Genomic DNA, 12148 nt, shown 5'->3' with positions numbered 1-12148 from the left:
ACAGGGTGGATCTCAAAAGAAAAATGTGTCAAGTGACGTAAACAAATTAAGTTGTGCAAGACTTTTTACAGATAAAAACAATATGCTACTTATCGTTTTAGGTGAGTACATGCTTGTCTCCTCCGACAACACCTGATTCAAAAATGGGAAGTGGCAGATAAGGACTTAAGTGTATCCTACCCTCAACTATCCTCAATGGAAAGGTGGCTGTCGAGAGGGGAGGACTTCCGTTCCCTACTAACCAACGGACATCTTTGACCACAGAGCAGAGAAAGGAGAGCAGACTTTTTCCCAAATGAGAAAAGGCCATTGAAGCACAGGCCAGTGGCGTCGGGTTAGAGCCACAGGCCAGTGGCGTCGGGTTAGAGCCACAGGCCAGTGGCGTCGGGTTAGAGCCACAGGCCAGTGGCGTAATAGCGGTATACAGTGTAAATGGTAGTACCTAGGTAGTTGGCCATGGAGATGAAGCAGAGGCCAGTGATATAGGCATCGTAGCCCGCCTCGTGGAGCTGTTCCTGGGCTGTATCGTAGCTGGGGAACCCCTCTGCCGTTACTGGGCCACAGAGGAAAGAAACAGGGATAAATCAGACACCACATTAGCCATGGATGGAGACCTGTCCTACTCTACTGTAATCAGACACTACATTAGCCATGGATGGAGACCTGTCCTACTCTACTGTAATCAGACACCACATTAGCCATGGATGGAGACCTGTCCTACTCTACTGTAATCAGACACTACATTAGCCATGGATGGAGACCTGTCCTACTCTACTGTAATCAGACACTACATTAGCCATGGATGGAGACCTGTCCTACTCTACTGTAATCAGACACTACATTAGCCATGGATGGAGACCTGTCCTACTCTACTGTAATCAGACACTACATTAGCCATGGATGGAGACCTGTCCTACTCTACTGTAATCAGACACTACATTAGCCATGGATGGAGACCTGTCCTACTCTACTGTAATCAGACACTACATTAGCCATGGATGGAGACCTGTCCTACTCTACTGTAATCAGACACTACATTAGCCATGGATGGAGACCTGTCCTACTCTACTGTAATCAGACACTACATTAGCCATGGATGGAGACCTGTCCTACTCTACTGACGTGCATACATATATAACGTAAGTACATGACGTAATGACGCCACGAAAAATACAGCGCGACACAGAACAAAACCAGAAAAATATTAAGTGTACACTTCCAACAACTAAACAAGTTCAAGTCGAGCAGTCATTTGAAAGAGTAATTACATTTCAGCGAGACAACTCAAAGGCGAAATCCATTAAAGCCAAGATAATGGAATTCATTATGCTGCTTGCTATGGGCGTCACGACTTCCATTTGGACCAGCGATATCATCCCCATGAGCATGCGGAGTCCGACAGCACAGTGGGTCGACGAGGATTTCGTACTGAGGAAAGCCGTATTGCTCAAGAATGTGCTGGTTCTCATACCGCTGCTGCCATTTCAATCGCATTTGAGAATGTTTGAAACATGAACACACTCCTAGCTCCATTCGAACAACTGACTCGAGAAATAAGCTCATCAACTGCGTCTGCAGCAGACGTGATACCCCCTGTCATGGCATTGAAACACCTGCTCAACAAAACTGCCGACCGGGCCGTGGAGTTAACTTACAAAAGTACTCGAGGCTGTGCACAAGCGATTTGGTTGTATTCTCTCTGAGCCTCTTTACTGTGTCGCCACCATGCTCGATGCTAGGTACAAGGACCGCAACTTCGATGCAGACAAGAAACAGGGTTTACGTGAAATGTTAGACACAGCTGGACAACAGGGAAAGCTCTTGATTTATTTTCGACTTGCCGTAAAGCTTCGTGGTTCGAAGTCGATAGTAGTTTAGCAGTCCAGAAAATGTCGGAAACATTAACTTACATGACCTACATCATGGTCAAGCAACTGTTTTAAACATGCAAAATGATTTGTGGACATCAGACAGATGTTGCTGTCCGGTTGTGTGATGAAACAAAAAGTTGTGTTTGAATGAATTCTGTCAGTCTTATTGTCTCGGCCTTAGGCCTATATATCACGGTGGCAAGGCATATGAACTAATAGGTTATAGAGCAAACAAAGCAATTATCACAACAAAGGTCAGGTTCCCCCCCCCCCCCCCATGAGCTTGGCCTTATTTCTATTACAGCATATTGACGGTCATTCATGTTCAATGTAACATTGATAGGTTTAGGCTACTACACGATACTCACATTGTCCCTGTACCCATCGTGATGTTGCTACAACCTAGCCTATGAATGAAAGTTTACAACGTAGGAGCACACAGGTCGAGATAAACATTTGAGGTGACCGTGACACATTCAATACCGCCTTGCACACTCTTGCCTGCATCTAGCTGATCTAGGGTGTAATCAATTAGTCCAAATTTCTAATGAGTTTCTATTAGACAAATTCAGGTATGTTTAACCTCGTTTTGTTCCAGTTGCTTCAGTTTGAGAAAAGTTAACAGCATCGGATAAATGAATACACCCCTTATCACGTGTTGACTTTCATAGCAGCCACGTTGTTTTCCTGCTCACATCTATGCGCTCTCCTCACCTTATCCCGTCGCTTGTGGACTTCAATGCACAACACATGCGCTGTGTGTCCAGGCGAGAAAACATTCCAAGACATACCATATAACCGCTACCACAAGGACTACATCATTGTCACCATATTAGCTCAAGTAACATAGTCAACACAGCCAATATAACTAACGCGTTAGTAAACCTGCTACAATCATGCAGTAACGTTACAGTGTACAGTCAGTCACTAAGCAGTTTACCACTTACAGTTGGCGGACCCCAGTGGCAATACATTAGTCAAACCAAAAGCTTACCTTGACTTGGAAGAGTTCCAGTGTTGGATAGTCATAGCCAGCTAACATAGCATCCCATGTTTGAGCAGTGTGTTTCAGTAGGCTAAACTAGGTAGTTGCATTTGCTAGCTACTTGAGTAAAACTGAAAAATAATTAATCTCTAACTTCTTTATTTTGGAAGAAATTACTTTGTTAAAAAACGTTCAACTACTGTATTTCTCTCTTTGAGTCAACTTTCACCGCAGTGCTAGCTAGCTGTAGCTTCTACTTTCAGTACCAGGTTCTGACATTCTCTGATCCTTTGATTGGATGGACAACATGTCAGTTCAGTTCATACAAGAGCTCTGATAGGTTGGAGGACGTCCTCTGGGAGTTGTCATAATGACTGTGTAAGTCTATGGTAGGGGGTGAGAACCATGAACCAAAACGTGCACCCATTGGGGTCCCGAGGACAGAGTTTGGGAAACGCTGACATGGGTTGGTTATACGTTGCATTTCTTCCTGGCTCTGCTAACCGATTGATTTTGTCCACACTGCTACTGCTTGCGACCCAAAACCTAAAGACTATAAACTTAGATTTTTGTTAGTATATGGACCCATACAATAATCTGTACTCCTAAAAAAAAGTGACCCCACTGCAGTTGCCCTGGGGTCACTTCCCCTACTTTGAACACCATTACAGTATCTACACAGGTCTTATAGATCTCTGGTTCAACCTCGGTTAAAATACCAAGTATATTTTGCTCTGTCCGGAGTACCCCTGAAGTACTCCCTCTTGCATTTTAACAGTTAGCCTATGGTGTCATGAGTCTTCAGGCACCCCCTGTGGATGGGTCTGGTACCACCAGGGGCTCCTAGTACACCGGGTTGAGAACCACTGCTGTAGAATCTTGTCCCTTACTCTAGACAATATAGGTTAAGTTAGAATTTTGTACACAAATGTACCACCATTTCTATTATATGTTAAAAGCTGTATGATTTAGTTCATGTGATGTAGTTATTTTGTTAGATACTCCTCCCTATTAGCTGAAATCTTGTTTTTTTCTAAGCCATTTTTAGCCTTTGCATCAGCTGTCCGAGCGCCAGCTGCTAGCTTTTGAAATAAACTTCCTGTTCCTTTAACATGGTGTAGTTGTCATGTTCTCTTACCAACTTTCGGAGATTTGAAGGGGCTCTCTTTCAGCTGTTTCTGCAGCTCTGCTAGAGACGTGATGTTGATCAACTCCTAGAAGGGTTAAAATAAAGTCAAAATAAATATTCTTCAGACTTCCACAGGGGGTTTCATGACATCCTTTTATAACCTGACATCTAAATACTTGAAATAGTATTACCTTGAAAGGTTGCGTAGTGGCCATGAGCTTGGTGTCCAACAGCCTGAGAAAACAAAGAAAATACTTGGTCCATTGGTTAGAAAAGGACATGTCTTTACCAACAGCACCAGATATACACGCGCTGAGGGGGGAGGGCGGCACACGCGCTGAGGGGGGAGGGCGGCACACGCGCTGAGGGGGGAGGGCGGCACACGCGCTGAGGGGGGAGGGCGGCACACGCGCTGAGGGGGGAGGGCGGCACACGCGCTGAGGGGGGAGGGCGGCACACGCGCTGAGGGGGGAGCCCTCCTGGGGGAGAAACATGTGGGTTAAGTGCCTTGCACAATGGCAGGAGATTTTTTTTGGGGGGGGGGGGGGGGGGTGGAATCAGCAGACCAGCAGCCTTCCAGCTGTCAGTTCATTCCCATGTGTGTCGCCGGCTCTCCCAGCTGCTGGTCACCCTCTCCAACCTCTGGGCTACTGGAGAGGGTTCTAGATTAACAGTGCACCAGATAAATAGACTGACTCCCAGAGAGGTTAGGTCAAAGTAGTGGCCTTGTCAGAGCCAGAACGGCCCAGAGAGAAGTAGTAGCAGTATGCATTTACCCGGGGAAGGCCCACCTAAACCCTGACTTAGTATGTATTTACCTGGAGGAGACCCACCTAAACCCTGACGTAGCGCAGTATGTATTTACCTGGGGAAGACCCACCTAAACCCTGACGTAGCGCAGTATGTATTTACCCGGAGGAGACCCACCTAAACCCTGACGTAGTATGTATTTACCCGGGGAAGACCCACCTAAACCCTGACGTAGTATGTATTTACCCGGGGAAGACCCACCTAAACCCTGACGCAGCGCAGTATGTATTTACCCGGGGAAGACCCACCTAAACCCTGACACAGCAGAATGTATTTACCCGGAGGAGACCCACCTAAACCCTGACACAGCGCAGTATGTATTTACCCGGAGGAGACCCGCCTAAACCCTGACGCAGCAGTATGTATTTACCCGGGGAAGACCCACCTAATCCCTGACGTAGTATGCATTTACCCGGGGAAGACCCACCTAAACCCTGACGTAGTATGTATTTACCCGGGGAAGACCCACCTAAACCCTGACGTAGTATGTATTTACCTGGGGAAGACCCACCTAAACCCTAACGCAGCAGTATGTATTTACCCGGAGAAGACCCACCGAAACCCTGACACAGCAGAATGTATTTACCTGGGGAAGACCCACCTAAACCCTGACGGAGCGCAGTATGCATTTACCCGGAGAAGACCCACCGAAACCCTGACGCAGCAGAATGTATTTACCTGGGGAAGACACACTGAGTGACTTCTTTAAAGTCATTCAGGTCCTGTGGGGAAGAAAGAAAGACTGTCAAATAGAAAAGCTACAAGGTTCTTCTAAACCACTGTGTCCCCGATGCTAAAACCACTGTGTCCCCGATGCTAAAACCACTGTGTCCCCGATGCTAAAACCACTGTGTCCCCGATGCTAAAACCACTGTGTCCCCGATGCTAAAACCACTGTGTCCCCGATGCTAAAACCACTGTGTCCCCGATGCTAAAACCACTGTGTCCCCGATGCTAAAACCACTGTGTCCCCGATGCTAAAACCACTGTGTCCCCGATGCTAAAACCACTGTGTCCCCGATTCTAAAACCACTGTGTCCCCGATTCTAAAACCACTGTGTCCCCGATTCTAAAACCACTGTGTCCCCGATTCTAAAACCACTGTGTCCCCGATTCTAAAACCACTGTGTCCCCGATTCTAAAACCACTGTGTCCCCGATTCTAAAACCACTGTGTCCCCGATTCTAAAACCACTGTGTCCCCGATTCTAAAACCACTGTGTCCCCGATTCTAAAACCACTGTGTCCCCGATTCTAAAACCACTGTGTCCCCGATTCTAAAACCACTGTGTCCCCGATTCTAAAACCACTGTGTCCCCGATTCTAAAACCACTGTGTCCCCGATTCTAAAACCACTGTGTCCCCGATTCTAAAACCACTGTGTCCCCGATTCTAAAACCACTGTGTCCCCGATTCTAAAACCACTGTGTCCCCGATTCTAAAACCACTGTGTCCCCGATTCTAAAACCACTGTGTCCCCGATTCTAAAACCACTGTGTCCCCGATTCTAAAACCACTGTGTCCCCGATTCTAAAACCACTGTGTCCCCGATTCTAAAACCACTGTGTCCCCGATTCTAAAACCACTGTGTCCCCGATTCTAAACCCACTGTGTCTCCGATTCTAAACCACTGTGTCTCCGACCCCATTCCATCAGTAGAATACGCCTGGTTATTCTTTAAAAGTGCTTTCCTCAATCTTAAATAAGCATGCCCCATTCAAAAAATGTAGAACCAGGAACAGATATAGCCCTGGGTTCACTCCAGACCCGACTGCCCTTGACAAGCACAAAAACATCCTATGGCATACTGCATTAGCATTGAATAGACCCTGCGATATGCAACTTTTCAGGGAAGTCAGGAACCAATATACACAGACAGTTAGGAAAGCTAAGGCTAACTTTTGCAAACAGAAATTTGCATCCTGCAGCACAAACTCCAAAAAGTTCTGGGACACTAAAGTCCATGGAGAATAAGAGCACCTCCTCCCAGCTGCCCACTGCACTGAGGCTAGGAAACACTGTCACCACCGATAAATCCACAATAATTGAGAATTTCAATTAGCATTTTTCTACAGCTGGCCATGCTTTCCACCTGGCCACCCCTACCCTGGTAAACAGCCCTGCACCCCCCACAGCAATTTGCCCAAGCCTCCCTCATTTCTCCTTCACCCAAATCCAGATAGCTGATGTTCTGAAAGAGCTAAACAATCTGGACCCTCTTTCTAAATTATCAGCCAAAATTTTTGCAACCCCTATTACTAGCCTGTTCAACCTCTTTCGTATCGTCTGAGATCCCCAAAGATTGGAAAGCTGCCGCAGTCATCCCCCTCTTCAAAGGGGGAGACACTCTAGACCCAAACTGCTACAGACCTATATCTATCCTACCCTGCCTTTCTAAGGTCTTCAAAAGACAAGTTAACAAAACAGATCACAGACCATTTCGAATCCCCACCGTACCTTCTCCGCTATGCAATCTGGTTTCCGAGCTGGTCATGGGTGCACCTCAGCCACGCTCAAGGTCCTAAACGATATCATAACCTCCATCGATAAGAGACATTACTGTGCAGCCGTATTCATCGACCTGGCCAAGGCTTTCGACACGGTCAATCACCATATTCTTATCAGCAGACTCAACAGCCTTGGTTTCTCAAATGACTGCCTCGCCTGGTTCACCAACTACTTCAGACAGTTCAGTGTGTCAAATCGGAGGGCCTGTTGTCCAGACCTCTGGTAGTCTCTATGGGGGTGCCACAGGGTTCAATTCTCGGGCTGACTCTTTTCTCTGTATACATCAATGATGTCGCTCTTGCTGCTGGTGAATCTCTGATCCACCTCTACGCAGACGATACCATTCTGTATACTTCTGGCCCTTCTTTGGACACTTAACTAACCTCCAGACGAGCTTCAATGCCATACAACTCTTTCCGTGGCCTCCAACTGCTCTTAAATGCAAGTAAAACTAAATGCATGCTCTTCAACCGATCGCTACCAGCACCTGCCTGCCCGTCCAGCATCACTACTCTGGACGGTTCTGACATCTACAAATACCTGGGTGTCTGCTTAGACTGTAAACTCTCCTTCCAGACTCACATTAAGCATCTCAAATCCTAAATTAAATCTAGAATCGGCTTCTTATTTCGCAACAAAGCATCCTTCACCCATGCTGCCAAACATACCCTCGTAAAACTGACCATCCTACCTATCCTCGACACCGGCCATGTCATTTACAAAATAGCCTCCAACACTCTACTCAGCAAATTGGATGCAGTCCATCACAGTGCCATCCGTTTTGTCACCAAAGCCCCATATACTACCCACCACTGCGACCTGTATGCTCTCGTTGGCTGGCCCTTGCTTCATATTCGCCGCCAAACCCACTGGCTCCAGGGCATCTATAAGTCTTTGCCAGGTAAAGCCCCGCCTTATCTCAGCTCACTGGTCACCATAGCAGCACCCACCCGTAGCACACGCTCCAGCAGGTATATTTCACTGGTTACCCCCAAAGCCAATACCTCCTTTGGCCACCTTTCCTTCCAGTTCTCTGCTGCCAATGACTAAAACGAATTGCAAAAATCACTGAAGCTGGAGACTCGTATCTCCCTCACTAACTTTAAGCATCAGCTGTCAGAGCAGCTCACAGATCACTGCACCTGTACATAGCCCATCTGTAAATAGCCCATCCAACCACCTCATCCTCACTGTTCTTTTTTTTCTTCTTCTCCTTTGCACCCCAGTATCTCTACTTGCACATTCATCTTCTGCACGCACGGTATATAGACTTTTTTTCTATTGTGTTATAGACTGTATGTTTGTTTATTCTATGTGTAACTCTGTTGTTTGTGTCGCACTGCTTTGCTTTATCTTGGCCAGGTCGCAGTTGTAAATGAGAACTTGTTCTCAACTAGCCTACCTGGTTAAATAAAGGTGAAATAAAAAATAAAATAAAAAAATAAACCATTGCGTTCATATAAATGGTGCGTGTTTGTACCTCTGGCAGTACGCAGTAGAACTGATGGATGGTGTGCATGACGTCCAACAGCATGTTGTGGCCAACCACCAACTTTCCCTGGGTTGGAGAGAGGGGGAAAAGAGATGAGTCCCATCCTAAAGGTATAGCGCCCAAGAGAGATAAAGGAGAACTCACTCAACTAAAATATTCCTTATAGTTTCAGTGGTGGACTGCAAAGGCAGTTGGCATATACTGTACATCGTAACATAAGAAGATACAGATCAAAACTAAACAACTTGATAACAGGTTGTCAGGGTAACTCACAGATTTGGAGATGGCGTGTATGACCCTGGAGAATCCCACAGCGTCATTCAGCTCCTCCTGGAAGGATTGACCAGGGTCATGTTCAGTAGGAAACATAGCAAAACGTTGCAAAGAAACTACAAAGGAATGTCTCTTATTGGACAAGTATTCTCCAGGATTCAAAACGTTGCCTCCTGATCGTGTTTCTTGGGGGGGGGGGGGGTGAAGGTTTGGAACATTTCAAGAAGAAATGTACCGTCTGCTTTTTAGATACAGTAGAAGGAAATTCAGCTGGTCATGTCATTTTGGAGTTACTGTGTTTAGACTGCTTCATTCTACAACACCACAGGGAGAAATGTTGTGGAATGTTAGTTTGCTTTTTAGAAAAACGGTTGACGGAACGTCACCTGTTCCCTCTCCTGTTTCTGCCGTTCTCTCCTCTTCCGCTCCTCGTCGTCCACCTTGCTGATCTGGATGTAACGCTCTTTCTGAAACACCATATAATACACCTGTCTATAATGTACATCTACACACACCTACTGATAATATAACACCTACTGACTGGAGACAATCCCACAGCATGACTCACATTACATGATAGTATTTCTGTACTCTAAGCATTGGCATTGTGTTATTCCTTCTAGATCAGGATGAAACTAGAACACCGGCAGGGGGGGGTCAGACGAGAACACCGGCAGGGGGGGGGGTCAGACTAGAACACCGGCAGGGGGGGGGGGTCAGACTAGAACACCGGCAGGGGGGGGGGTCAGACGAGAACACAGGCAGGGGGGGGGGTCAGACGAGAACACCGGCAGGGGGGGGGGGTCAGACGAGAACACCGGCAGGGGGGGGGGGTCAGACTAGAACACCGGCAGGGGGGGGGTCAGACGAGAACACCGGCAGGGGGGGGGGGTCAGACTAGAACACCGGCAGGGGGGGGGTCAGACGAGAACACCGGCAGGGGGGGGGTCAGACTAGAACACCGGCAGGGGGGGGGTCAGACTAGAACACCGGCAGGGGGGGGGGTCAGACTAGAACACCGGCAGGGGGGGGGGGTCAGACTAGAACACCGGCAGGGGGGGGGGGGGGTCAGACTAGAACACCGGCAAGGGGGGGGGGTCAGACTAGAACACCGGCAAGGGGGGGGGGTCAGACTAGAACAAGAGGTCAGACTAGAACACCGGCAAGGGGGGGGTCAGACTAGAACACCGGCAAGGGGGGGGTCAGACTAGAACACAGGCAAGGGGGGGGGGTCAGACTAGAACACAGGCAAGGGGGGGGTCAGACTAGAACACAGGCAAGAGGTCAGACTAGAACACAGGCAAGAGGTCAGACTAGAACACAGGCAAGAGGTCAGACTAGAACACAGGCAAGAGGTCAGACTAGAACACAGGCAAGAGGTCAGACTAGAACACAGGCAAGAGGTCAGACTAGAACACAGGCAAGAGGTCAGACTAGAACACAGGCAAGAGGTCAGACTAGAACACAGGCAAGGTAGTATTTCTGTACTCTAAGCATTGTGTTGTTCCTTCTAGATCTGGAGGTGTTGCTCTTTCTGGAACACCATATATAATATAAAACATACATGTGTTTATAATGTAAACAAACATACACCTCACACTGACTGGAGACAAAAGTTACTCTAAGCACAGTTATACTCCAGAGAAAATAAATTAATTTCATTAATCCTGATTACTAACGTAGAAAATCCCTGAGTAACTCCTGATTACTAACGTAGAAAATCCCTGAGTAACTCTGCCATAGGTATAAAGACAGTTAAAATGGAGGCCTAAACTAAAGTTGAAACTGGTATCCCACATTACATCCTCTAGCTTAATGGTTTTATTTAACTAGGCAAGTCTGTTAAGAACTAATTCTTATTTTACAATGACGGCCTACCCCTCCCCTAACCCGGTTGATGCTGGGCCAATTGTGCACTGCCCTACGGGACTCCTGATCACAGCTGGTTGTGATACAGCCCGGGATTGAACCAGGGTCTGTAGTGATGCCTCTAGCACTTCGATGCAGTGCCTTAAACCGCTGCGCCACTCGGGACCCTTGTCCCTAATATAAAATGTCTTGATGATTAGTTGAATCAGGTGTGCTAGCGGTTTAAGGCACTGCATCGAAAGTGCTAGAGGAGTCACTTCAGACCCTGGTTCGATCCCGGGCTGTATCACAACCGGCCGTGATCAGGAGTCCCGTAGGGCTCTGGAATAGATCAAATACATGGACTGGCTGTGGGTCCCCCCCGAGGACAGGTTTGAGAACCACTGATCTAGCTGGCAGACTGACCTTCTCTGTCTCCAAGGTCTCAACATGAAGGCCCTTTGGGAACCTATAGGAGATTAGATCAACATTATCCTTCCATAAAGATATGTAATCTCTGTACAATATACACACTCAGTACTGGTAAATATATGAACATTTTATGATTAACATTAATTGTGACCAAGCAGCGTTAAAACTACAGTTATAAACCCCAATTCATTTCTTTTAGAAATAGCAGAATGTAAACAAACAATTAAAAAGTGGATTTCATTCATCTCCCTGTATTCATGGGGTGGAACACTGAATTATATCTGCAGAGTTCTAGAACATTGCTGGTCTTGAAGGACAGAAAGTATTTACTTGGAGTTGAGTGTCTGGTAGATCAGCTTCCTCTGAAACCTGGAGTGGAGCAGAGAACAGAACAGGGGGAATGGAGGTTCTTAATAAACAAAACAATGGTAAATGTAGCTGGGGGATCAGGAGAGCCATGTTAACATGGTAAAGCCCTTTGAGACTGAAAAAAAGTTGTATAAATGCACATTTCACACACACACCACACACCGTTTCTTTACCCTGTGCAGGGCTCCAGGTCCACAGTCTTCTCTGAGGTAGTGAACAGAGATTCCACCTTCTCTCTGTAAGGGACAAGAGGAAGACTTAACAAAACGACTACAGGGATGCATTCAGGGCTGGAGCTGAAGGGTGGTGTCTGGACTGTTACCATGGATTTCTGCTCCACTAGACATAAATCAGTACCATGTGAGTTCACTGTGGACCGTAGGACGGGTTCCGCACTGAGGCTGTAACACCCGTTTGGAGGAGTTTAAACCA

At 47.0% G+C, this 12148-nt stretch overlaps 1 protein-coding gene across 2 annotated transcripts in view; it reads right to left on the bottom strand.

The window, feature by feature from the left end:
• LOC106564122 (poly(A)-specific ribonuclease PARN) overlaps positions 1-12148 on the bottom strand; it is a 28373-nt gene that overhangs the window by 9200 nt on the left and 7025 nt on the right. For both annotated transcript variants that reach the window (XM_045690655.2, XM_045690656.2), the window contains exons 8-17: positions 11890-11952; positions 11678-11716; positions 11342-11384; positions 9454-9534; positions 9068-9124; positions 8783-8860; positions 5474-5517; positions 4177-4219; positions 3995-4070; positions 443-553 (exon numbers count right to left, since the gene is read on the bottom strand). In XM_045690655.2, coding sequence (XP_045546611.1) covers positions 443-553; positions 3995-4070; positions 4177-4219; positions 5474-5517; positions 8783-8860; positions 9068-9124; positions 9454-9534; positions 11342-11384; positions 11678-11716; positions 11890-11952 — 635 coding nt within the window. The remainder of the gene's footprint in view (positions 1-442; positions 554-3994; positions 4071-4176; positions 4220-5473; positions 5518-8782; positions 8861-9067; positions 9125-9453; positions 9535-11341; positions 11385-11677; positions 11717-11889; positions 11953-12148) is intronic.

This window comes from Salmo salar, chromosome 12 (assembly GCF_965601325.2).
Source record: "Salmo salar chromosome 12, fSalSal1, whole genome shotgun sequence".
Lineage (NCBI taxonomy): Eukaryota > Metazoa > Chordata > Actinopteri > Salmoniformes > Salmonidae > Salmo > Salmo salar.
The sequence above is the reverse complement of the archived record's forward strand: the minus strand, read 5'-3'. Positions and strand labels throughout refer to the sequence as shown.